The sequence below is a fragment of the Ambystoma mexicanum genome, chromosome 5q (assembly GCF_040938575.1).
Source record: "Ambystoma mexicanum isolate Mex_15411 chromosome 5q, UKY_AmexF1_1, whole genome shotgun sequence".
NCBI lineage: Eukaryota > Metazoa > Chordata > Amphibia > Caudata > Ambystomatidae > Ambystoma > Ambystoma mexicanum.
Window position 1 is genome coordinate 353,295,405 of NC_090933.1, and position 26,055 is coordinate 353,321,459.

The window sequence follows — 26,055 nt, forward strand, 5'->3', positions numbered from 1 at the left end:
TCCCTATGGATATGCACAAGTATAAAGCAGGCGGACCCCATAGGGATCCATTGTACATGCTGCCTGCCATCCTCGCAAGCAAGTTGGGCAGGGTTAAATTGTAATTATGAGCGCTGCTTGCCATGCGCATGCCAGGCAGTGTTTACTTACTTTGCACGGAGGAGTGGAAAAGAAGCAGGGTGAAAGGCAGCATCCACACTTGTATGCCGCCTTTGAACCTGCACTATTGCACTCTGCCGTGCAAATGAGAAAAATGTGGCGACGTGGAGACGTTTATATTACAGTGCTGATGTAATAGGCCCCTGCCGTCAAATTAAGAGTTCTTGGATCATGAGCTGCTTGGTAGAGTGAACGTCAAAACAGTGTTAGTGAGTACAGACAGGTTACTTTCCCTGTTGTTACAATTATTAGGATATTTTATGAAAGAGATCATTACCAATTTATGTATAGAACACGTTACCATAGTGCTTCCTTTTCAGCATATATGTTTTAATCCTTATCTACTATGTGCACAATAAAAGCTTTCTCTGTTTAGTGCATTTGTTTCTGGGAAGCATGCTAGGCTCATGTTCCAGTGGCTTAACCTAACACAACAAATGTGAGCCGTCCCAGTGGCTTAACCTAACACAACAAATGTGAGGGTACGTTCTGAGTATCCCAAATAGAACATTAAGCGTTCCAAGCAGTTTCTCATGTTTCCTCTTGCTGGTTCAGACTGCAAGCAAAGTCTCAGTCTCTGGAACTTATAGCCTCCTGGTGATGTTCTTGTCTGTCCATCTATGGTATGGCATGGAGACCTTCTCTCAGGTCTCATATCGGCACTGGAACCTGATGGTTGGTTCTGCAGACAATGGTACCTTGGAGTTGGCCCTAAACCAAGGCACACAGCCATAGGAAGACGAGAGGTCATACTAAGGTCTTTACAGGGTTCTCGCTGTGCCTCTTTCCTCCGCCCACTCTCAGGGTCTCAGCCCAGTCTATCTCTCCTCCTCGACATTGTGCCATAAGCTTGTACCTGGGACGCCTTCTCTTATCTCTTCCTCCTCTTCCTCTCTCCCCTTGTGATTGACCTGCACCTTTTTATCTCTCCACTACATGCTTGTTCCTCAACCCATCCTAGGCTCCCCCTTTCCCAAATCAAGGGTTGCCTCAATCCCTGCTAGTGCTAACTCTTTCAGGGTTTAACCTACACTAGTCTTGTCTTGTCAGTCTCCCCTTTCGCTTCCACTCAGTCTTTACTTCCTGCTATTCTATTCTCCCCTGATCTTGTTTTCCTTTTCCTCCTCTCCTAAACCCCTGGTCATTCTCAGCTCCACCCCTGTCTCTCTGATGACTATTCTCATTAGGCATGCCCTCCTGCGGTACCTCTATATTAAGGGCTGACTTCTTCACTCTCTCCTTCTTGGCCCCTTTCACCACATCCCCCTTTGCTCGTTTTACAACCTCCTCCTTAGTTCCTCTCACCATCGTCTCCTTAAGCAACTCTGTATGCAGAATTAGCTTCACAATCTTCTTCTTCTTTCCCCAGTGTCTTGGGTCTCTTTTACCACCACCTAGGTGCTTTCCTCTCTCGCCTCCTGAGTTTCTGTCTCCAGCCTCTTTGGTCTCTCACCCCCCTATATATATATATATATACATATATATATATACACACACACACACACTTGTGCAACATGGATTTTGGGTTGTGAACAATCGGCGAGTTTTACCGCGAAATGCGTCAACGTTTTTCACATTTTGGGAGAAGAGCCTTACTTTCTATGGCTTATATCTGCTAAAAAGCTTTTTAGCTGTGTTGTTTTCATGAACTAAAATAAAGATTGTCTTTTTGTAACAAAGACACGGTATCGAATGTATTCTTTTCGTCCTTCTACTATGGAAGTGCCGCTCGCCTGGCCTGATTAACATCAGAGTCTCTCTCTCTCTCTCTCTCTCTCTCTCTCTCTCTCTCTCTCTCTCATTAATCGCAGCTCTGTGGAGATGGGCGGTGGCACGGGATCTGAGGCATGACCTCCACCAATTCCCTGGGAACAGCCCCTAGGCGACCTGGATGCAGTCCATGCCCTGTGGTCAATGTGGAGAGAAGTAATGCATCTGCAGCATAGCCATAACCTGATGAACATAGGCCATGCTCTGCTAGAAGGCGCTATGGCTAGAATCTATGGATAAATATTACCAAAGCTAGGCAAAGACATTGGCTTAAGGGCAAGGAGCGTTTCTCTACTCAGTTTTCATATTATTCTGTAAATAACAAAGAAATACTAATTCCCCATAAAAACATCAGTTGACATTTTTATGGTTACTATGCAACACCCCAAAAATACAGAAATTTGCAGGTCACAGTTAGCAAAACAGTCATAAATCACCTGCCTTCCTTCCGACCTTGCTCATAACCTTGCAAATTACCTCATGAAAGCCATTACAAAGAACATTGATGACATCACTTAAGACTCCGTCAATGACATCCTATATGATTTAAGTGGTGGTGATTGTGGCTATTATGGGCATGGCTAGTATATAGGGAGTAAAGATACAGGCCAGGTGAAAGTTGTACTACCATTACCTCTAGCAATATTAATAGCAGAACTGTGCTTATGGTGATCAGCACCCTCAGTGCATGGCTGCAGCCTCAGGCCACTCACTGCCAGGAATACGCAGTCGGTTTGGCCAAAGGGCCAAGGCCACATTCAATGCTTTCTATCCAGTGGTCCAGTGAGGCGGCGTAGTCAGCATAGGACATGGTCATAGGCCCTGCCTCGTGCACACTACTTATAAGCCATGGTCACAGGACAGTACTTTTGGCATGGTTAAAGTGCTCAAAGCATACCCGTGGATGATCCCTGGTGTGTAGTACCCACAGGGCATGGTCTTAGGCCATGCTATGTTAGTAAAATGGGCAGGGATACTATGCTTGTCCTATAGTTGTGGGGCATGCCCCGAGCATAGTACTAACAGGCTTTGATGCAGGGATATCACTGATAATATTAAGTAGGTGGTCAAGTGTAGTGCATGGAAGAAAAGTGAGAGGTATGGTTGTGCAATACTTTTTTACACCATGTGGTAAATTTCCCATGCAATTACAACTCATAGGGCTCCTTACCACCAAACCACCAAACCCGTTTGCCATTACCACCACTTGGTCTGGCAAATGTAGTGCTGGACAATGCATGGTGGAGTTACCACAAGCGGTAATTCTGCCACAATAAATCGGATGATTTTTGGCCTTGAGGCACAGGATTTACCACCAGCCTTGTTGTAAAGTGGTGCCGTCAAAGTGGCAATAATTCAGCAACTGCCAAAAAGTGTAGGTAACAGAATTACTGCCATTTTTTTACTGCATCGCCGAACACACAATGAGGCCTACAGATAGGTGGCATTTAAAAAAATGATGATATTCAAAATACCTTTTTTTTTTACTGTAACCATCATACAGTATGCATAATGCCGAGCTGATGGGCAACTCTCATTCTTCATTATTGAGGTCATACAAATTAAATTGATCACTGCTTTAATAAATATTTGAGCTACTAAATAAAATAGAGAACCAATCAAGGAAGGGTACAGTGCCTAAGCCCATTCTCATATGCATGGCATGCATTTTAATTGTAAAGTTCTTTATGGCAAACATGTATTGCTATACGTGTTCTAATATCAATGAAGCACAAGCAGGACAGCACAGGGAAGCACTTATAAAACATTTAAATATAATATTTGCTATTTCCTATCCTGCTTCTTTTTGGGTCTCACCCCATTCCTGAATATATTAAAAAACACTTTTGTAATAAAGTTGTATTCTATTGTAAACTAAAATATTTTAAGTAAGAAAAGCAGCACTTACTACACATTGGGGCACATTACGATTTTGGCGGTAATTTGGCTGTAAATCTGAAGGAATTACTGCCAACCTTGATTACTGTTACCGCTATTTGGTGCTGTGAGTTTACCAGAGGATTACAAGTGGTGATTTCCCTATTTAATATGTCTCCATGGGGATTTTTGGTGGATGTACAGCCGGCAGATTTACCGGCTTGCTGCTGGAGGTAAACCCTCCAATTTACCTCCAAATTTATAATTCAGCCGTACAGGAAAAATTATGGTAATTCCATTACATCACTTTTTCTCCAATGCCAGACTTGTAATGAGGCCCATTGTCTATTGGCTCGATCCAGGAAAGCAATTCCAAGAGCTTTACTGAGCCTCCTAAGACATCTGATGTTTTAGACAAGCAAACTCCTTGCCTAGTACTGAGGGAGCCTGCTGAAGCAAAAATCACTACTGACCCTTTGTCTCAGCAGCCGGACTACACTGATTGCCAGCATCGCCCACCTCTCCCAATGTGGCTGCTCTGTGATGCTCACCACAGTCGCGGGAGCCCGCCTCGTCGGTAAGCCTGATGTCCTTCTTCTGAGCCCAGGAGCAGTGTTGACTTGTTGGCGGGGGACTGTGTGACTGCCACCTTAGGGTTTGTATCATTTGTTTAAAAGCTCTGCCCGCACGCTTGCTGAATACTGGGGATTCTTAGACCATAAGACTCCCTCTCTACCATGGTGGGAGCCTATTGAATAAATGATCCTACATTTTGCCAACTGGCCAATGTTGATCACCAGCACTTCAAGCCTTCCCAAAATGGGATCCCAGTGATGCGCACCACAGCCTCAGTAGACCCACCGCTTCAACCAACTGTGCCCAGCGAACACGGTCTGCTCGGGCCTGCCAGTGCCAGTTAGAGTGAACTGGCACCAGCCAAGGGTTATGACAGGGACTGCCTGTCGTCTATCCATTCGGATTGGGGTGGGATCCTTCAGAACTCAGTTGGGCTGGATCACCAGCCCCGGTGCAGAAGCTATTCTAGCAACGGAATCATAGTTCAGAAGTCCAAAAGGAGGGGGTGGGGCAATCACTGGCGTCTCCCGCCAGTGCCCAGGCAGTCTGTGCTAGCAAAAGACACCAGCAGCGTCAAGCATCGTGTCCTACTTTCTTACGGACTCCATCTCCTGTAATACTGGGTCTTCATCTGTGTCCAAGTTATTATGTTCCAACCACATTCTCACTGCCTCTGGGCTATCGAAGAACCTTGTCTTGCCTTCATAAATCACTTTAAGCCTCGCTGGGTACGTAAGCATATATATGATGCCCATCCTGCGGCCTTGACATAAATGAATCGTTTCTGCTGTTGTTGTACCTGGGGAGTATAATCTGGATATATGGCAACCCTCGAACCTCCGCGTTCAATCAATCCACCATCTCTGGAAAACTGGAACAGTACCTCTCAGTCACGGAAATTCAAGATCTTGTCTATGATCGGGCGGGATGTGACCTTGGCGGGGGGTTTCTTTTGGAGGGACCCGGGTGCCCTCTCAACTTCAATGTACGTCGTAGAGTTTCTGCCCTCCTCCCCTTTGGGAATGCCCAGGACCCAAACATTATTCCGGCAGGAGCGACCTTTCGATTCTTCGGCTCTTTGTTCTAGAAAGCGGTTCCTAGTTTCCAAGGTCTTCAATCTGGTCATCAAGTCGGTGGCTACATCCACAGTCATCCACAGTCTGCTGCAGCTGTTCCTCCACATGTGTGACTCGCTCTGCTAGGGACCTCACATCTTGTCGCAAGAGCTGGATGTCTATTTTAACTTCATCCACCTTGTGTTCTAGTGAGGTTCGAAGTGCAGCTAACGCCACCAGCACCTTATCTTCCCGCTGTTCTAGGGCTGTCTCTTTATCCATTGGCTCCATGTCATTCTGTGGCTCAGTGGAGACCTGTGTCTTTCCACGCCCTGCTAAAGAATCCGTAATGGTGCCTTTTGGTTTGAGCTTGTTGGTGGGCATATCCCTAGACCCACCCCTTCAGCTGTTATCTTTCATCTGAGCCCAGAAGCCATGCATATTGGTTAACAGGAGACTGTGTGACCAGTCAGAGGCCACCAAAGTGTTGGGGCCTTTGTTTAAAAGCCCTGCCTGCTCACTTATGAAATGTATCTCAAGACTTCTTAGACCCTCATACTCCCTGCCTACCTCTGATGGAGCCTGCTTACCAACTTGCCTACAGTGACTGCCAACATCATCAGCATCTTCTAAGATAGTGGCCCTGTGATTTTCTCTGCTACCTAACAGAGACCACCCCTTCGGCTGCTCTGGTAGCTTTCATCTGAGCCTAGGAGTGAAGCAGATTGGATGGCATGTTACCACTTGACCAACTAGGGCTAGTCCGGTGAAGAGGAAAAGGGGTGATTCACTTAGCCAAGCATCCCTTCGCTGCACTAGCCCTTTCCTTACTCCATGTGGTTGGGCTCTCCTGCTTCTGACCCAGTGAATGCTTCAAACACCCCATTTCTCATAAATCCCTCTCCTCCAATATCCTTTCTCATTGTCCAATCGCTCTTCTTCCCCAATCACCTGCCCCTGATCCTCTGATGGCCTACCCTGCCTCTGAATCTCTTCTGTACTCCTCCATCCCGTTGATCCCCCCCAACACCGCCTAACAATTCTTTAAACTTCGGACCCATTTTTCCTCTACCTCGTCACCTTCCAATCCCTTACCCGTTTGACCCCCATTTCCTTTCCGGGTCTTCCCAAAAATCCCCATCTCAATTCCCACCCATAGCTCCCCCGACCCTGCCACCTGCTGTGTGATCAGCTAGAGATGGAGACAGTCTTCAATATCCAACTGAAGGATAGCCCTGTCCCTATGCTGTGTAAACCACTGCTTCCTCACCATCTGAAGGTGCACCAGCGTGTTGCCCCATACGGTTGGTAGTAATCATTGGTAGCCTACCGCTGCGGCCTGCATTCCACTCAATGCTGGAATCAAGGCCTACCTGACCATTCCAAAGATACAGTTTTTTGCATTAACATTGACTTAACAGTCAAAGAGAAGGAAAGATAGGTCACCAGAAGAACATCCCCCTGTATATATCATAGTTAATACTGCACTGCTGAATACTAGATCGGCAGTGGGTCATGCAACTGAGGTAAATATTTTAATTGAGACCTATAAATTGGATATCTTATTTTTGACTGAAACTTTGTTTAGAGATACCTTGTATGCTTGCTACATCAATTAATTCCCAATGGTTATTCTAAGCAAAATATCAACCGCCAGTCAAAGATTGGAGGAGGAATTGCAGTTATTTACCAATCCCACTTAGAAATTGCACATTTCATACCTATTCAGTGGGATAACTCTGCTCAAATTGGAATGATGACCTTCACTATGTCTTCAAGGAACTCTGTTAAGTTATTGCTGGCATATAGACCTCCGATCTTGGCTACAGCATTCTTAGAGGCACTCAATGACTACCTTACAAACAAAGGTAGTAAATACAAGGAGTTACTCGACCTGGGCGACCTGAATATCTGACTGGAGGCTCATTCTAAGCCATATTCTAAACTATGGGAAATATTAAATCATCATGATTTATCAGCAATAACACAATCAGCCTCACATAAATCAGGGCATTGCCTGGATGTAGGCCTTGCTAGAGGGAAGGGAATGTCTATGACTGACACAGTACCCATGTTGTAGACAGATCACGATCTTAGACTTTTTGTTCCTAAGGCAACTAAACATATAAATCATGCCCCCACATCTAATGGTATAGAGTTAATACGTAAGAAAAAGGAGTTATACAATATACCCGGTAATGAGGTAAGAGAGGTACTGGGTCTTTGTGATTTTTCTCTAGGATGTGAAAGTCTCTTCTCACAGGGGGCTCTAATAATGAATAATATATGTACTAAGTATGCCCCCCTTAGAACAAACATTCCCGGGAGAGTCTCTAAGTCTTGGTATAGTAGACAGCTTTTCGAGCTAAAAACAACATATAAACAACTTGAGAGAAGATGGTATTCTTCAAAGTTACCTGAACATGCGACAATGGTAAAAGTAGCTTTGACAAATTATAAAAAAGCCATCTTTAAGGCAAAATCTGATTTCCTAGCAGGAAACATCACAACAGCAGCCAATCATTCTCAAGAATTATTTAGAGTAATAGCACATTTTGTAAATCCAAGTAAGACAATATCAGTGAAGGAATTGCCAACGGAACATGCAAATGCCTTGAATGTCTTTTTTATTGACAAGATCTAGACTATTCAGAAAAGCATCAAGCTTCAAAGGGAACACAGTGTTATAGTCCCCCTGAACGCTATTGACAGGGATATCATGTCAAGGGAAGGGGGATCTCGCCTTTTATCTTCAAACCGCTATCAGAAGAGAATAGCTCTACTCTTCTGTTGGCCTTAAAACCTACTAATAATTTACTCTTCCCCTTACCCGCATACACGGCAAAGCATGTTTCATCAGATCTAACCCCATTTATGACCAAGTTCATAAATGCGTCCTTTACCCATGGGATTGTCCCAGTTGATTTGTAACTGTCGGTCATTTCCCCTATGCGGAAGAAGTCAAATCTTGACCCTGATGATTTTCAGAACTATCGTGCCATTGCAGGCCTTCCCTGGCCGGGAAAAAGTCTAGAAAAATTGGCCACTACACAGTTCCAGGACTATGTTGAGTAAGAGGGCCTACTACATCTGCTTCAATCAGGATTTCTGCCCAAATTTGGGACTGAAACAGGATTGATGGTGGTATGGAACGAGCTGTTGCAAGCAGGGGATGATGGTAAATTATCCCTGCTTGTAATGCTCAATCTATCTGCAGCGTTTCATACGGTGGACCACAGCATGTTGCTGGATCGCTTAAAAAACAAAGGTAACGTCACTGAAAGAGCCTTGGATTGGTTTGCATCCTTCTTGGCGGGGTGCAGACAATGTGTACAGTTGGGGGGGGTCCCTGTCAGAAGTTCTCTCACAATGTTGTGGAGTCCCACAGGGTTCTGCGCTTTACCCCTTTGTATTCAATATTTACCTTCGCCCACTGATAGACATACTAGAAAAGCATAACATCTGTTTTCAATCATATGCAGACTACACACAGCTCTACATTCGACTTGATGATGTAGATGATTCACTCACTAAGGTGGGTAGATTTCTTGAAGAAATAGGGGTATGGATGGCATTAGATTGGCTGCAGCTTAATCCAAGTAAAACAAAGATCATTCTCTTCGGACCAAAACATCTACTGGAGGGGAATAGCAGCCCGCCCCCACCTCTTTTTTTGGGTTCAAGACTGAAGCATGCTTCTAAAGTAAAAAAATATGGGATACATATGGCAGAGTGATTTGGGCTGCGATGGTCAAGTCTCAGCAAAAGTTCAGTCAGCATTTTATAACATCCGGCTGTTACGACAAGCACTCCCCTATGTGCCTGAGACTGACCGTGCTATGGTGGTTAGAGCCCAAGTTAACTCGAAACTGGATAATTGCAACAGCCTCCTTGATGAAGCCCCTGCGAAACAGATTCAGCGTTTACAAAGGGCACAAAATGCAGCAGTTAGATTAGTGTTTGGAGTACCAAAACACACTCCAACCTCTGATCTTCACTGCTTTCTCCACTGGTTAGCAGTGGAGGATCGCATAAAGTTCAAGGTTGGCTGCTTGGTGTTTAAATGTATGAATGGCCTGGCACCAAGTTATCTGAGGGATGAGCTGAAACCATACCAACCCACTCGGGCCATAAGGTCGGAAGACAAACATCTCCTTATTATCCCTAAGACAAAATGTGTTTCTAGAGGAGATTGTACATTTTCGGTCTTTGGGCCCAGATTGTGGAACAGCTTCCCTCTGAATTTAAGGAAAACAAACTTGCTCCTAACATTCCAAGCTGGATTTAAAAAGTACCTCTTTAGATAAGGTCTCTGGTTGACCTATGGACTGCTACCATCATGTGATTGGCGATCATACTTTGGTTCCGATTTTATATTCCAACTGCGCCAGGATTCTATTTGGTTTGTTGTGTGCGCATTTACAAATATCTCAATCAATCAATCAACAGAAGCAAAACATATCACAATACTGTGGTCAACTACCTCTTTGCAATTGGACTTCCAACACAATGAAAAAGGAGAAAACAAACAGTATCTCTGTTTCAGAATTCATAAGAATCACAAAAATAGTAAATAATATCAACTTCCATGAGACCGTTATTCCAAGGAACCCACCATGGACACTGGGTCTAATTCTGAAATACTTTTGGAGGAGTTGACCTGAAAATTACTCGCTCATTTGAAATACTGACCCTCAAACGAAGAGAGCATTCAAACCCACCCAAAAAAGAAAATGGGTTACCCACTGATATGTAAGGGGGGTAGTGAAGCTAACGAGTTGAGCTTTGCCACCACTCAATCGACGTTGATGTGGTAACTGATAGGCCTGATGCGGCATGTGGGGTATGTGTGAGTGTTGTGCACAGTAATAGGAGAATATAGACAGGAATAGCTTAGCCAGGGAGAAGAGGGAAGCGACAAGCAAGGGGTGCACGTAGTGGGGGAAAGCGCTGCATGCCATTCGGGAATGAGGTAATAGGCAGCATCTGGGGAAATAATTAAGAGAGCAGATTATGATAGATGAAATACTATGCTGCCAGGATAGTAACCACCCAACACCATTCAAATTCAGGAAAGTCACTTACCTCGAAGTAATCAAGCTAGTGAACAAAATCAGGCCCTTTAATTGCAAAGGAGACGCCTGCTCAGCAAAACTAATCAAAGACTGTGCTGAAACACTTGCCCCGTTTCTCAAGTCCTTCATCAATGCCTCTTTGAACTCTAACATTGTACCTGATAGCTTAAAAGAAGCATGGGTACGCCCACTGCTAAAAAAAAGCACCCTGGACCCTGAAATCGCAAATAACTATAGGCCAATCACCACCGTCTCTTTCTTGCTCAAGATACTGGACAAAATAGCCTACACGCAAATTCAACAATATCTTGAAAAAAAACATATCCTATGTAAAAGACAGTCTGGCTTCCGCCCAGGACATGGCACTGAGTCCGCGCTACTCGATCTCAAAATCCAATTGGGTGACATTATGGATACAGGCAAACCGGCACTTCTCCTCGTATTAGATCTGTCTGCTGCCTTTGACCTAGTTAACCATGATATTCTAGGGTTGCACCTAAAAAAAGAGGCCCAATTCTCGCCAGAAGCCATCGCATGGGTAGCCTCCTTCCTGAACGGAAGACTCATGAAAGTCTTCTCAGACACTGCTTGCGCCTCCCCGACCACCATCTATTGCGGAGTCCCCCAGGGATCCTGCACTGCCCCCACACTGTACAACATCTTCACCCTTCTGCTTTTCAACGACCTGGACCATCGCAAGATAACGTATGCTAACTACGCTGACAATACCCAGGTGCTTCTCCCTCTATCTGGCATATAGGAACAAGACGCCACAGCACTAACCAAAATCTACTCTGCCATCGAGACTTGGATGGCCGCAAACAGTCTCTGCTTAAACAGGGATAAAACAGAGATCCTCATAGTAGGCACCAGCGAGACTCTCAACAAACTCCCACTACAATACAAAACCTTCACCATTGACAACTCTACCATCACAGTCTCAACAGTGGTAAAAATGCTAGTAGTTTACCTCGACTCCTCCCTCTCCATGTCCCGCCAAGTCAATGCCTTAGCCTCCTCCGCCACACTCACCATTAAGGTTATCAATGCGGTCAAGCCGTTCATTTCCACCAAAAACTGCTTATCCATCGCCAGGGCCACAGTCTGTACCAAATTGGATTACTGCAATGCATTCTTTCTGGGCACCTCGGCTAAAAACCTCCATAAATTTCAAGTCACACAAAATAGTGTGCTTAGAGCATCCCTTAGCATTCCTAAGGAGGAACACATCTCCCAAGCTAGGAAAGACGCCCACTGGCTACCAGTCAAAGAACGCATTCTCTTTAAAACACTGGCCATTAGGCACAGGTGCATCTCCCTTGATGCTCCACCTTACCTGTCAGACAGAATCACCCTCCGCTCCTCAACAAGACCAACCAGGTCACATCTTCCCAACCAGATAGACGCCCCTAAGAATTGGAATGCCCTGCCCACCTCATTAAGAAACGAAAAATCCTACCCCACCTTCCGCAAACTGCTGAAAACAAAACTGTTCTGCTAGATCCACATGTATTGATACGCTGTTTTAAACTGCATCTTAAGTAACTGTACATTTCATGCCTCTGTCTACAACTGTACACCTTAATGTATTTGTGCAATTTGGTCTAACTATGCCATGAACGTATCATAAGTGAAGCCTTCTGTAACAGCGCCACGATGACCCCGGGCCACCTGTGTGCTTTATAAATGCAAATAAATAAATAAATAAATAGAATCCTCCTTGATTAGCCAGCAGCCAATGAAACTATGGACAAAACAATTCTGTTAAGCAGGGTCCACACCAAAATGTTCATACACTGCACAGTGTTAACCTGGCTGGAATCCTTCCTGAGCCACCAAACCACATGAATGAAGATGGGAGATTTTAAGTAAACACCAACAGGCCCTCAGAAAAGGATGCCCCGATGTTTAACTTTATTTCCCTGGCTTTCTGAAATCAACATGCAATCATTAGCTTCTCAGTAAAAAATATATGCCCGTGTTACAGCTCTATGCAGAAGGTACACTGTTAGTATTGAACATCTCCAAAACAAACAATTTTAGGTTAAATATCACAAACTGCCTTCAAGTAGTCAAGTAAAGGATGTCAAATAACAAGGAATGGATGTCAAATAACAACCTGTGTCTCAATTCCCAAAAACTGGGATCTATTTCAATCACAAGGCCTGATCCATCAGCTACAAAGAGTGAAGATCTGAGCGGTATGAATGCTATTGGCTTATGACTCAATAACATCAGATCCACAGGTGCTGAAATAGCCATCTACTAAAGCTTGGATCCATTTCAACATTCTGCACCTAACTAAATGCAGTGTGAATAACTAGGGACCTCAGTATATAACGGCCAGCCTCACTCCATACCAAACCAATAGAACTCTCAGATTAGTTCATGAAAACCGAGTGACTCCATCCAAACTTTAAAAGGACTTGACCATGGTGGAAGGACCTCCCGGGAGAATGTAGACAAATACTGGAATGGCCTACCTAAATCCTTAAAGAAGGGTGGAAAAAGCAATCAAGTTTAAAATGGGCACTTAAAGTACACATGCTCCAAAAATCCTCCCCAACCTCACTTAAGCCAAGTTTTGCTAGTGACCTCAACATGGCCCTATGACCTTACACTGAATCTTCTTCTCTTCTACCCACCTTTCATTTCCTATGTTGGAAGGTACAAACTGAAACAGTACTCTCAAATATGATTCTTGCAGTCTATTTGTAACCTGTAACTTTTCACTCACATTACTGGAGCAAAGTTCCATTTTCTTTTCCACTGGATCCACAACAGAATGTTCTTTTATGTATGTCAAAGTCCTGTGCGTTCCAAGAATCTAGGAGACGAAACAAGATGCTGCAATGTTAATCCAACAGAAAACACATGAACATAAAATAATTTAATTCAAACAACAACAACAAAATAAAGTACTAGAGCTTAGCTTCAAACTCTCATTTGTACGTAGGTAGCAGTATTTATAAAGCACACATGCATCAACACTGAGCTCTTGCCACTAAACCAAACATGTAATTCTGGAGAAAAAATATGGAAGAAATCAACAGGAAAGGGACAGTTTCCTTGACCACACACATGCACGTTATGTCAAGTTATTTGTGCAGCATCCATAAGCCATATATCTTGTTGCTTTATGGTAAGGTAACTGCTAAAATTGCTAAAATATGTATTATAAATATCAAACATTACATATTCTGACTTGTAAGGTTATAAAAATTAAAGAAATGCCATTCCTTTAGCCCTTTCCTTACCTGCATGCAGTGAGTTAGACAAGTTATACATGTTTAGGACAAAATCAGTGCAGCTTATTGGTTGAAACTCCATGTAGATATCTGTTTGAAAATTCACTTTTATAAAGGATATCTTTTCTTTTTGATCTTCCTCACAAAAGAACAGGTCAAGGATCTGGATATCAATTTTTCTTGAGTGTGGTACTATCATGCATATGTAGTGTGACAAAGTCACTTGTGTAAACTCTGTATGGGAAGATGGAGGAGATCTAGGGTTTGGGGTGCCACCCGGTTTGTGATTTGACGACTGTGGGTGGTACATGACAGAAACTCCATAGGAGACGATGGAGGAGATCTAGAGTTTGGAGTGCCACCCGGTTTAAGATTTGACCACCGTTGGTGGTACATGACGGAAACTCCATAGGGAAAAATGGAGGAGATCTAGGGTTGGGGGTGCCACCCAGTTTGTGATTTGACCACTTTGGGTGATACATGATGGAATCCCCAGAGCTATCCAGTCGTTTCCTGAAGAGAATGTCAGCGCACCTGAGGGCAAAACATGATCAATGGATGAATGGTCAAACTAAGCCAGGTCTGAACCCATGGAACACACAGAAGATAACCCCAAGAGCAAGGGGAGGGTCACCCCAACCACAGGCTGGAGGAAGATGTGTTTGCATAAGTTAACCCTCCTAAATTCAAAGTATTGAAGTGCATGGAACGCAACAATTATTTGCAGACCTGAAAATTAAGTCAAAGTCCAAACTGAGTCCTCACAGGAACTGTGGTCTACAGACACTTGCTGACGCGCCAGGAAGGACAAATAGAGTAACTACAGTAGTCACAAACCGCTGATGTAGTTTGCCCCAAACCTTGAGGGTATCCACAGAATCACTGATGAGCCAGCATCGAGCCAGGTGGCCACCATCTTGGAACAGTCTGACTCCCAGATGATGCACAGCCGATAGATCTTGAATGGAGAAAGAGACAACACCTGAGGGGTGGAACAGATAGAATTGGGGAGAAGATGAAACTGCTTAGAAATGACCAATCAGACACACCAACCCAGGCAGGGAAAAGGACCCAACCTGACTAATTCTGGAACTCAACCACAGTATAAAAGGAGGGAGGAGAAATCACTTGGTGTGGGTGTCAAGTTTGGAGAGATTACATACTTCTTGGAGACAGGCAGAAAGAATGGAGAATGAAAAGAATGTATCTGTGCAACCACTCCTCACTCTCCTCCACTTCTGCCCCTGCCCCCTTGCCCTCCCCGTCATTCTCCTACCTCCTACCCATAGCACTGGATGAGGTCTCTAAAGTGGCCCGCTCCATGATGGTTTCCTCCAAACAGGTGCTTCCCTGCTCCCCCAGAACCATTAAGGACAACATCTCCTCTTTTGTCCTGACTTATGTAACCACTCCTTCGCCAATGGTTCTTTCCCTCTATCCCTCAAGCCCTCACTGGTGCATACTCTCTTAAAAAAAGCCACCTGTTGACTGATCCTTCCCGGCTATCACTCTATCTCCACTACCCCCTTCCTGGGTAAACTCTTAGAGAAGTTGGTCCTTCCCCAACTGACCCTACACACTAATTGTGTTGGTTGCCTTCATGACCATCAATCTGAATTCCGGGCATCCGGGGGAATTGAAGCTGCTCTCCTGAACACCTGTGAACCCATGCTTGCAAATCTTGGCTCCAACTCCCCTGCTGTTCTCATTCTCCTTGATCTCTCCTCTGATTTTGATACGGTCAACCATTCCATCCTCATAAAACAACTCTAACACCCTCGGCATCACTGACCTGGCACTGGATTGGTTGACCTCTTTTCTTGCTAAGCACCCTTCTCAGTTGGAATCGGGCCCTTTCTCTTCCACCACCTCCCTCTCTACCTGTGGCTTCAAACATCCTATATCCTATCGCCATTGGCTCTTCAATATCTATCTTGCCCCTCTTACTCACCTGATTTCCTCATTCTCTCCTCATTTCCAGTGTTATGCCGTTGACACACAGCTTTCCGTCAAACTTCCCTCTACTACCTCCTCTTCGTCCACTCTGATCCCTGACTGTTCGTCCACCATTCAGGCATGGTATGCAGCCAATGATATGATACCACATATGATAGGTTATTTATAATGCGCTTAATACCCAGAGGTTACTATGCGCGGACCCAGGGATCGAACCTGTGTTGCTCCGTGTCATTTTGTTTCCAAGTCGAGCACGTTGCCGCTGATCTCTCCCTTAATGCCAGTAAGAGGGAGATCCTTCTGATTGGGATACAGATGTCCTATTTTCCTCCTATCCTCTGGCCACCCTCTTTGGGCCTCCCTAATCCCACCATCCTGTGAGGCCAAAAACCTCAGGGTCATCTTCGACTCGGCTCTCTCCTTCATCCCTCACATCATGGATCTTACTAAGAAGTCCTACTTCCAGCTTCACCTCCTCAAAGGCATTCTTCCTTTCCTCCCATTCCCCCAGAAGCTTAATGTCTCCAGAGCTCTGGTCCTCTACAGGTTGGACTACTGCTCCCTACGACCCCTCCAGCGAATCCAGAATAGGGTTGCAAGACTTATCCTTGGCCTCAAGCCTAGGGATCATATCTCTCCAGCCCTAAAATCTTTCCACTGGCTCGCAGTGGCTGCAAGGATCAAATTCAAGACCCTCTTCATCATGCACAAGGCCCTCTGGGGCTTAGGAGCACACTATCTCCAATTTGCCCTCTCTAAATACTCCCATGCTAGAGCCCTATGCTCCTCTAACTCCAACTCCTTCACTGTCAAACGCTTCTCCAACGAGAGAGTGGGGGGGCAGGTCTCTCTCCTCGGCTGGCGCCTCCCTTTGGAACAGCCTCCCTGCCCCTCTTAGACTTGAGCAGACTTCCTCAAGTTCCAGAAACTGTGAAAGACTCTGCTGTTCTCTACCTACTTCCCTCTTTGCCTTCCCTGCTAATCACCCCACTGCTGCTGTGACTGGTGGCCTGATCCTCATGAATCTCACAGGATTCCAGGCCTTTCTTCCCAAGCAATACCAGCACCCACTGCACTGCCCTTCCGGGCCCCTGCCTGGCAGCTCTGCATCCCACCATTGGGAGTCGCCTGCACTACACCTTAGCCTGAGGTTCTCCCCATTGGCTCCCCCAAACACTTCCTTCCCGAGCCCTCCACCAGCACTTGCCACTCCTCTGCACCTCTCTCCATCTCTATGTCCTGCACTTCTCCTCACTGCACTTGCATATCCAAATGCCACAAGGCCTAGTAGGCTCATGACTGTATTTGACTATTTTTGCAATTATTATTTTTCCCCTGTTCCCCTCCCATTTAGCCTTGTGGCGCTTTGAAACACTATTCGGTTGTATAAGTGCCTAACAAATGCTCAATAAAAAAAAAAAACAGTGCTGTGTGAGGGGGCAGCCAGTGAGGCACGCCACCCCTCAACTAACACACAACATTTCCAACCATCTAAGCACCACCATTGATACCCCTGAACTGTCTAAGCATCTCTGAATGATAGTATCATTTAAGGATTATTTGTGGCACCTACTCAATTCATGATACAGAGCTGCCTCCAGAGAGGACTAGGGAAGAGTCTATCTCAATCAAGGTGGGCAAGCTTCCAGGAGAACAGCGCCACAGGACTATCCGCCCCAATCAAGGTTTGTCCGCCCTCCAAGTGGTGAGAGCCTGGGGAGCGTCCACCAAATTCTTCATATGGTTAGTCAACCCTCACTGCACTCATAATCCTGTAAATGATGAGGTACTGAGGAAGGCCATCCCACTCCAAAAGGGACAGCCATCCTATTGCGAGGGACATGCGGGATGAATACCCCACTGCAAAGTAGGCAACACTGAAATGATTGAAGGCCAGGGAAGCGTCCACCCCAAATCAAGTATGCTCAGTCTTTCTGTTCTACAAATACCCCAGTGAAGTAAGATACTACAAGGCGTACACGCCAAGACAAATGAACAACCATCAAGGGACTGAAGGCCAGGGGAGCATCCCATCCAACTAGGAGTGCCCAGTTCCACCATACAAGATCACCCAGACACTGGTGCAACAGCATGACAACCAGCAACTAAAGAAGGCTTGTGAGAGAAGGAGAGATAGAGAGAGTAAGATAGAGTGATAAAGAGAGAGCGAGTGAGAGAGAGAGAGAGAAAGTGGATGTGAGAGGGAGAGAGAGAGAAAGAAAGTGTGTGAGAGAGAGAGAGAGAGAGAGAGACAGAGTTGAAGGCTGCAAGCTGAGGGTCACGCAGAAGACTGCAAGCACCTACGGATTGGGAGTAAACCGGCTCTATGTTTATTCATAGACACCTTTTTAAACATGTGCATTTGGTTTGTGCACTTTTGGTCAATATGATTTCGACCATTTTTTTTAAAATGGTGTGGTACCCCATTTCTTCCCTGTTGCCCATACTCTTAGCCCTGCACCCCTAACCCCACATACATATTTACATAAACACATAAATGTATATCTAATTGGTTGATTTTGACAAAAGGTGCATGAACAAAGTGTACACTTGTAAACCGCTTTCTACAAATAAACGCACTATGGAGTAGACCAACACCTGATCAGCTGTGATCCCCCAGAGGTAAGGGGTGGACTGACTTGCCTAAACAGCTGCATAAGGCCATCGCCCCATCCTTCGGGACAGAAAGCCCCCTGCAGGAGATTGTCACCTCGACCTTCAGGATGTAGACACTGGCAGGAAGCTGTTGACTCATCCTTCTGGAATAAGGACACCATCGACCACACATCATCACCACCCAAACCACAAATACCATAGGTCTGAAACCAAGACACTCAAAGACAGGGGACATCATGAAAGTAGTTTGCAGTCTCAATCCATGTGACTGAGTTTACACGAACACCTCCCAGAGCAGATGCCTGGGAACCTTGATATGATTTCATAGAATACGGATAGACTTTGTGACTTGTGTGCGTTAAGATTAACCTTAGTTTAGGGAAGCCATCTAGATTATGAATTTACTCACACATTTTTGTGTTTTCTCCCGATAGCTTTCACAGTTTAACTTTGATATCGCCTTCATTGAGTTATGTAGACACACTCTAGGCCGTCCTCCAACCCCCAAATCAAATACTACTTTGCCCAAGATGGAGAGTCTGTGACCAGAGAAGGGACCTCCGTAGCATAGGGAAAAGTGAGGGTGCTTGGGTTCCATATATTTCTATGACGGCTAGACATGTGCACTGCCAGAAAGGCTTCTTTTACAGTGGGTTATCCTTTGTTATTTGCGTGCGGCTAGACTCCTACTAGTCCGTTACCAAGAAGGCCATTTCTGTTGCTATTTTTTGTTTTATTTGGCCTTACCTTGGACAAAAAAACACCATGAGAAGCCTGCAAATTATTGAGAATGTGTTGTCACAGATAACACTGAAACCCTTCTGAGTCTCAAGGACGGTCCAAGGATTTTAATTAAATGTTGAGGGGCCTAGAGCCATCCCTCTCTCTCTCTCTCTCTCTCACCTCCCCACAAACCTCCTCCCTATCCCAGATATCTGCAGTTCCTGGTTGGTGCGAGAGCTTGACGACCCCTACGGTGTGATATATGCCTTGAACTTGTGATGAACCTCTAAAAGAAGGCTTTCTTTCTTCCTCAGAGACTTCCTAACTTTCCCTACCTTGGTCAGATGTTAGTTTTCTAATGGGAAAATTAGGGATTGTGCCTTACAGCTACTCTGTAAAATTCACCTGGTGCCAATCATGTCCACTGATACACTTCCCATCTACTCAACCTGCTCCTCTCTCTCTTGCCTCCACTTTTTGATGTTAACTGTTCCTCCCTCCTATTACTCGAATGCCCCTCCTGCTACAACCCCTTCCACCCCTTTGCACTACAACTACTCTGCAACTGTTGTCCTCCCCACCCACTACGACTCCTTCCCCACTACTACTACTACTACATCTCCTACTACTCCTCCCATTCCACTATTCAGTCACCCACTTGCAGCGCCAAACATCTCTTGGCGTGCATGAGGCTTGGAGCGGATCACCTGGAGAGAAACGTGTACTCTGCTCAGTCACACTCGAGCAAAGCGGGGCATAACAAAGCAGAAACAAACAGTGTGCTCCGCCTAGTATTATGCCGGTAGGACGGCTGGGATCTAAGCAGTAGCAAGACACCCTGCGGTAGTGGAATGGTGTGCAACGTATCATTCGCACCCACTTGTTTCAACTGTCAGTCGCGCCCAGCGCTAATGTTGTGAAACAGTATATTTCAGATGAACCTCCATTCCCCTTGTGACAGAATACTACAACCTCCTCCAGTCATCCAAAAAATAAGCAAGTAATCACTCGGCTCTATTAAGCCTCATTGATTGTTTATTTGAGAGCCTGTGGTATTTAGATTTAGAGACCGAGGACCTGGTGCTGAGGTGGTGCAAATGTAAGAAAGTGTTCCTCCATGAAGGAAGAACACTTTACTTGCAAACACCATATTCTGATGAAGAAAGAATGTGGTGCAGGCACATGAAAGCTTTGGCTTTTGCATGTGCCTGATTTATGGCACCAACCCTAGCAACCATCAGGAATGCGGGGCAGCCAAATGGAGGGGATTCTCCTCCCAGCAGCACTGGCTTAGCATGAGAAAAAAAGGAGTACAAATACGACACCTCTGATGTGCCATTCAACTCCACTGCACACTTTTTTCCCTTTATAAACAATGCATTTCTTAGACTGCAGCACCACTTTTCTAGTTTAATTAAAGTGTACGAAAACTTTCTTAAACTATAAAAGTGGCAGTCTATTAAGAAATGCTCACAATGTCACTGGAGCGCATGTTTCCCCCACACGGTGTGATTTTAGCTGCTTTTTCTTCTGGAAAGGACAACATCTCCCCTCCACTATGTCCACCCACTTCAGAATGGTGGTGTTGGAAAATGGAAGGGAGAATTTTGTATTTCCACACACTTTTTCTCACAAGCTCAGAATCAGGCTCCGAATATGGCGTGCACTCAAAGCTGGGAAGGGCCTGGGGATATATATTGTGAGCAGAATATTATGCTACCCAAGAGTTTTAAGTGGGTGCTGGGACCATCTGTAAACTTTATGGTCAGCAAAGCAGCATCAGAGGTGTTCGCTCTCTTACCAAGCAGGCTTGAAAGCATGGAGGGGCACCTAAGCAGAACAAGGAAGAGGAAGCCCACCTAGGTTACCGGCATGCCAGCTAACAATATTATAGGGGAAAGTAATTTGCCCCACAAAATGTTAAGGAGCTCTATGACCCCTGTGCCCTCTGAATTACGCTCTCTCTGGAGCATAGAGGTCAAAGGCTCATTCTCCAAATTAAAAGATTTTAAAAGACAAACATAAGACATCCTCCTCTAGAACCTCCCGCTCAGAGGCAGACAATAAGGGCATAAGTGACGAGGACACATGTTCCACGAGCCCAGGGATGGATAATGGGTCTAAAGAGCCCCTGCACCAGCTGGTGTCTACGGCTAGCGAGCCACAGGAGTGGGGGAGGAGGAATGCAGCCCAGTTCAACTAGGGACAAGAGGTTGCAGAGAAGGTGAAGTTCGACCCTCAGGAGCAGATACACTACAGGTTTACTGGCTGGACGACCAGGGCAACAGACTATGTAAGGCTCTTTATGAGCAAGCCTCTTGGCAAAGAGGTCAGAAGTAAATGCAAATTTGTGTTTACTTGTATGTATTTGAAGAAAAAAGATGTCAATTTCAATCAGAAATGTCTTACAGTAATGCATTTACAGATGGAGAAGTCATTCCCACGAAGAATGAGGACAATTGGTGAGCCAGTTTATGAGGGCGTACAAAAGTGGGACATGTACCATGGACAAAACAAAAAATATATTAATATGAAATCAGGTGGCCTACAAAAGGTAACATATGGGGGCAAGTGCTTCAAACCGCTATCCAAATGGAATAGATTATGTTTGACATGCAAAGCCGTCAGGTGTCTTGACCTACGTTTGAATTATTATGCTACAACATTTGGTGCTGTGGGCTTAGAAAATCCAAGATGGCTGAAAAGCCCACATTTGCCCCAGAATCCAGGAAAACCGTGCAGTTTTGCGCTCACCAAAATGGTCGCCTGACCTGCCACCCACCAGTGCGAGCGTGATGGGTCAGAAGCGCCATGAGTGAAATCAGTGCAAAGAAAGATAGTTCTGTTAAAAATCTGTTTTTATTAATGTCAAAAATTGCTAAGATCATGGGCACGAAACCACCAAACAAAAATCCAACTCTGGTTGAGTGTTCTACTTTACTCTACTGCAGATCCACATCAATGCCATGTTAAGCGAGGATCATATACTATCAACTAAAATCCCCTTTTTGAAATGAATTAATTCAAGACAGCTCCCAAAAATGGGTGCAGTACCGGCATTTGACACTAACCGGCGCTAGCGGTCTAAACTCTGACAGGAGACCTGTATTTCAGAAGCTAAACAGCATCCTGAGCTAGCTGGGACTTCAAAGGCTTGCTGATTAATGAGAATTCTCAACACCTACTGTTCCCAGGCCTGGCCTGCATTCTGCTGCCCCCACCAAAAGATCACACCTCTCTGATTGAATCAGGGGAGGAGCACCTGAGACTGCAAAGGAAACAGAACAATGAACTTTCCTTGGCTCAGGCAAATCTTAAATTAGGGGGGTCGTAAATGGCTTCCTCTTGGAAGAAACTGGGAGAAGCAGTGCCTCTGTGAGCAAGCTGAGCTTGGAGGCGGGGACAGATAGAAATTCCCCCATGTGCTTTGGAACCTAAACCACACCCATCTGGGCCAGAGCGTAATTTTAAAAAGATGGATAATTCATAGTACGGAAGTGTCAAAATTATATCAATAATATCATTATTCCCGTGATTTTTCTGTGCACATTTTAAGAGGTGTTAGGACTCTGTGGTATGTTCTGGGTGGTAGTAGCGGAAAATAGGGTATTACTCCAAATGTATGTTAAAAATCTGACACTATCATCTGATGCCCATATTCCTTGCGCACATTTATGTAAATTCTGGAAAGGTTTAGAGGTTGTGTTCTTGATGAAAAGGGCAGAATTCTGTCAGAAGTGGACACAACATCTTACAAAGACAGGGTTCGGATGGTTTGGTGCTACAGAAAATATGTTAACTGGACATATAATATTAGAAAAATTGCACAGAGATAGATATGCATTTGGATCAAAAATAGATTTGTGTGCAAAGTGACAGGGGGAGGATCCTCTGACCCATAAACTTACTTCATCACGATGACACTCCATTTCCTTCCCCTAATCAAGGGAGAGAGGAGAACTTGGCCAATGATAAGTTGTGAGGGGCAGGCTTAGTTATGCCCACGCACACACCCATTTTCAAAAGACATAACAAGACCCACTGAAATCCAGGTAGGGACATTCACTTTCCACTTCAAACTGATTTCTTGCGAAGCATTTTGCCGGACCAGACAATATCCAGAAGACTCCAGAACCAGAACTTAGAATCCAGACTTCAGAACTTGCAGCAGAGAGGCCTAGTCCAAAAGCTGAATCCTTCTGAGCAGGCCTCAGAATCCAGCCACCTAACTAAACCTTCAACAGCTGGGCTGTGCTGTTTGATTCTGGCTAGAACCCTGTGCCAGAACCCAGAAAGCAGTGCTGTATCCAGAGAGACCCAGACCAGACCGCTGTGCAGTGCCGAGACCGGAACCAGAGATCCAGAACTGAGACCAGACCAGATCAGACCCGATCGCTGTGAGCAGAACCAGTGCCAGAGACCATCCCGTGGCGAGAGAACCGCAGCCAACATGACCAGATCTTGACGGCCTATTTCAAATTTATAGTGCGAGTACCCAGCCAGAACTGTGCATAGTCATCTATGAGTTTAAAATAAGCTTATCCCATCCAATTCCGCCTACCTAGAACTGCATCATAGAAATCGTGTGTCCATTCTGTGATTTTAAAGCTGCAAAAGTGTCATTTGCCATTCTGAATCATTATTTCATTTCTGAAAATCTACCTCCACAAAATCGTCCATATCTTTTCAACCAAACATGCTAGGAACGAGATTTAACTTTCATCTTAAAGCTAAGATCCTCAGCCTTTCAACGAGCCCTAAACCTTTACTCCTTATAGTTTTTCCGTAATCGCGCTCGACGCATTCGGAAAAAGTGCAGCGAATTGAAAACTAGCTCACACTTCTTCACCTGTCAAAAAAAGCTGTCTTTAGCTTAAACTGCTGAAATCCGTTTTCAACCTGATAATCCCTCATGAATCATTGCTAGTGTAAACCTGAACTAATTCAAAGTAGCTGTCCCCTACCCTGAATCTCCTATAGGGAATTAAAATCATTTTTAGCATATTTTCACTTCTTTGCAAATCACATTTAAAGTATTTTTGCCTGTGTTTTAAAATCATCCCTGTGCTCTAAGCTTGCTAGGGGGGAACTGAATTGGTATTGCATTTGATGCCTGAAATATGTGTGCTCTCCTTCCATCTCTTTATACTGCATAGGGGGGGAGTGAATTGCCACAAGGAGAAAAGTGATTATATTCTCTCTTGTTGAAACCATATCAGTTTATTTCTGTGCTGCATTCTTTCCATCATTGTTTTTCCTTGAAACCATAAAAGCATTCTCAGCTACCTTATCCTTTCTATACCAACTCCTAGGTGATTACAAAAGTGTGCTAGTGTAATATTATCCATTGTTGATCACTGTCATATTCATAAGTGTGCCATCAAATATTAATTTACTATAAAAGTGTGATATATATATATATATATATATATTGTTTAATTTTCAAATAAATCTTTTAATTTGCAAAACAAACCTACTTCTTGGCTCAGTGAGGTCAGGGGAATTCAAAGAGAGGGGCGTTAAACAAGGGTTTATCATCCAGATCTATGAACTTGTCATACAAATATATAATTAAGGGCTTCCCTTGGGCATCCCAGACTCGGCATTGACTTAGTTGGAGTGCTGAATTGAAGTCGCTTAACAAAGCATGTGAAGGGTTCAAGATCATTGTGATTTTGGTTTTGCTCAGTAATCAGACTTTCCTTCTCAAATACTTTTCTCTTTCTTCCTCTCTATACATTGCTTTACAGGTGCAAAGCAGGCACATAATGTGTATATCTTTCTCCTTTTCTATGCCTTGCAAAAAAAGATAAAAGAAGCCGAGAGAATGAATTCCTGTTTAGTTTGGTTATTGGGTATTCGCTATTTTATGAATTTGAATATTTTGAATCAAATGTGCTCTGGGATTGTGCTCAGGCACATAAACATTCTGTGCTCATGATTGATAATGAAGATCTCATGGTGCAGAACTATTACACACATTCTCCACTGTAATTCTAATGATGCTTTTTCATGAACACTTTAGGCTCTATGCTATTTATGACAACTGTGGCAGCGGAAAAGGAAAAGGTTATTGTTTTCATACTTTTAATACAATGAATCTGGAAAAAAGAGAATGAATAAAAAAACTAAAAAAATATATATTATCATAATCTTCCCACACCAAGAAGTATAACCGTTAATGCCAGATATCTTGTCTCCTGATTGGTTGGCTAGATACATGTCAGTGTCAAAGGTGGGCACAGCAGCTATGTAACTCCTTGGTTTTCAGAGCGTTTACGTATATTATTATTATAATTATGGGATTTATTGAGCGCGGACCTGGCTTCGAGAATCATCACTTGCGCTTAACAGTGTTATACACCAATATTGATACACAACAGAGCTCTTTACAGAGGTATACAACAGTTCTGATGCATAACAGAGCACTTTTCGGAGGTGGCAACAGAAAAGATATACAGTGTGGCGTAGGATACAGAGGGGCTTAGAGGAGGGGTGCAACGGTACAAGGTGGTGGGGAGGAGAGGGGCAGACAGCATTTAGCAAGTCAGGTGATGCAAGGGGGCAACATGATGGCCTAGATGTTGAGGATCAGACACTCCTTGAAGATGTGGGTCTTGACTTTGATTCTCGGGGCGAGTATGATGCTGATAGGGAGGAGGTTCCATAGTTTTGGGTTGTAGGCAGCGAAAGCTTGTTTTCTGCTCCTTTCCTTTTTGCAGCAGTGGATTTCAAGTCTGCACGTGTCCTGGCTTTTGGTGATGTACTGTCCACCAGAGATGCTGAGTTTCTCCACAAGGTAGCTGGGTGACTTGAGAGAGAGTGCTTTATAGATGATGCAACAAGACGTGAAGGTGATTTGAGCACAAGGGAGGACAACGGGATGTCTTTGAGAAGGGTATTGCTTCTATCCAGATGGGATAGTACCAGTGCTTGAACAGTGGATCTAAAGCTGTCCAGAGGGAGGAAGGGCTTGACTTTCCAAAGGGGGAGAGCTGT

The 26,055-nt window shown here is 44.6% G+C and overlaps 1 protein-coding gene across 3 annotated transcripts in view; it reads right to left on the reverse strand.

Annotated features, from left to right (window-relative positions):
- Positions 1-26,055, reverse strand: part of PRELID3A (PRELI domain containing 3A) — a 274,440-nt gene that overhangs the window by 112,509 nt on the left and 135,876 nt on the right. For all 3 annotated transcript variants that reach the window (XM_069620839.1, XM_069620838.1, XM_069620837.1), the window contains exon 3: positions 13,251-13,340. In XM_069620839.1, the coding sequence (XP_069476940.1) occupies positions 13,251-13,340 (90 nt within the window). The remainder of the gene's footprint in view (positions 1-13,250; positions 13,341-26,055) is intronic.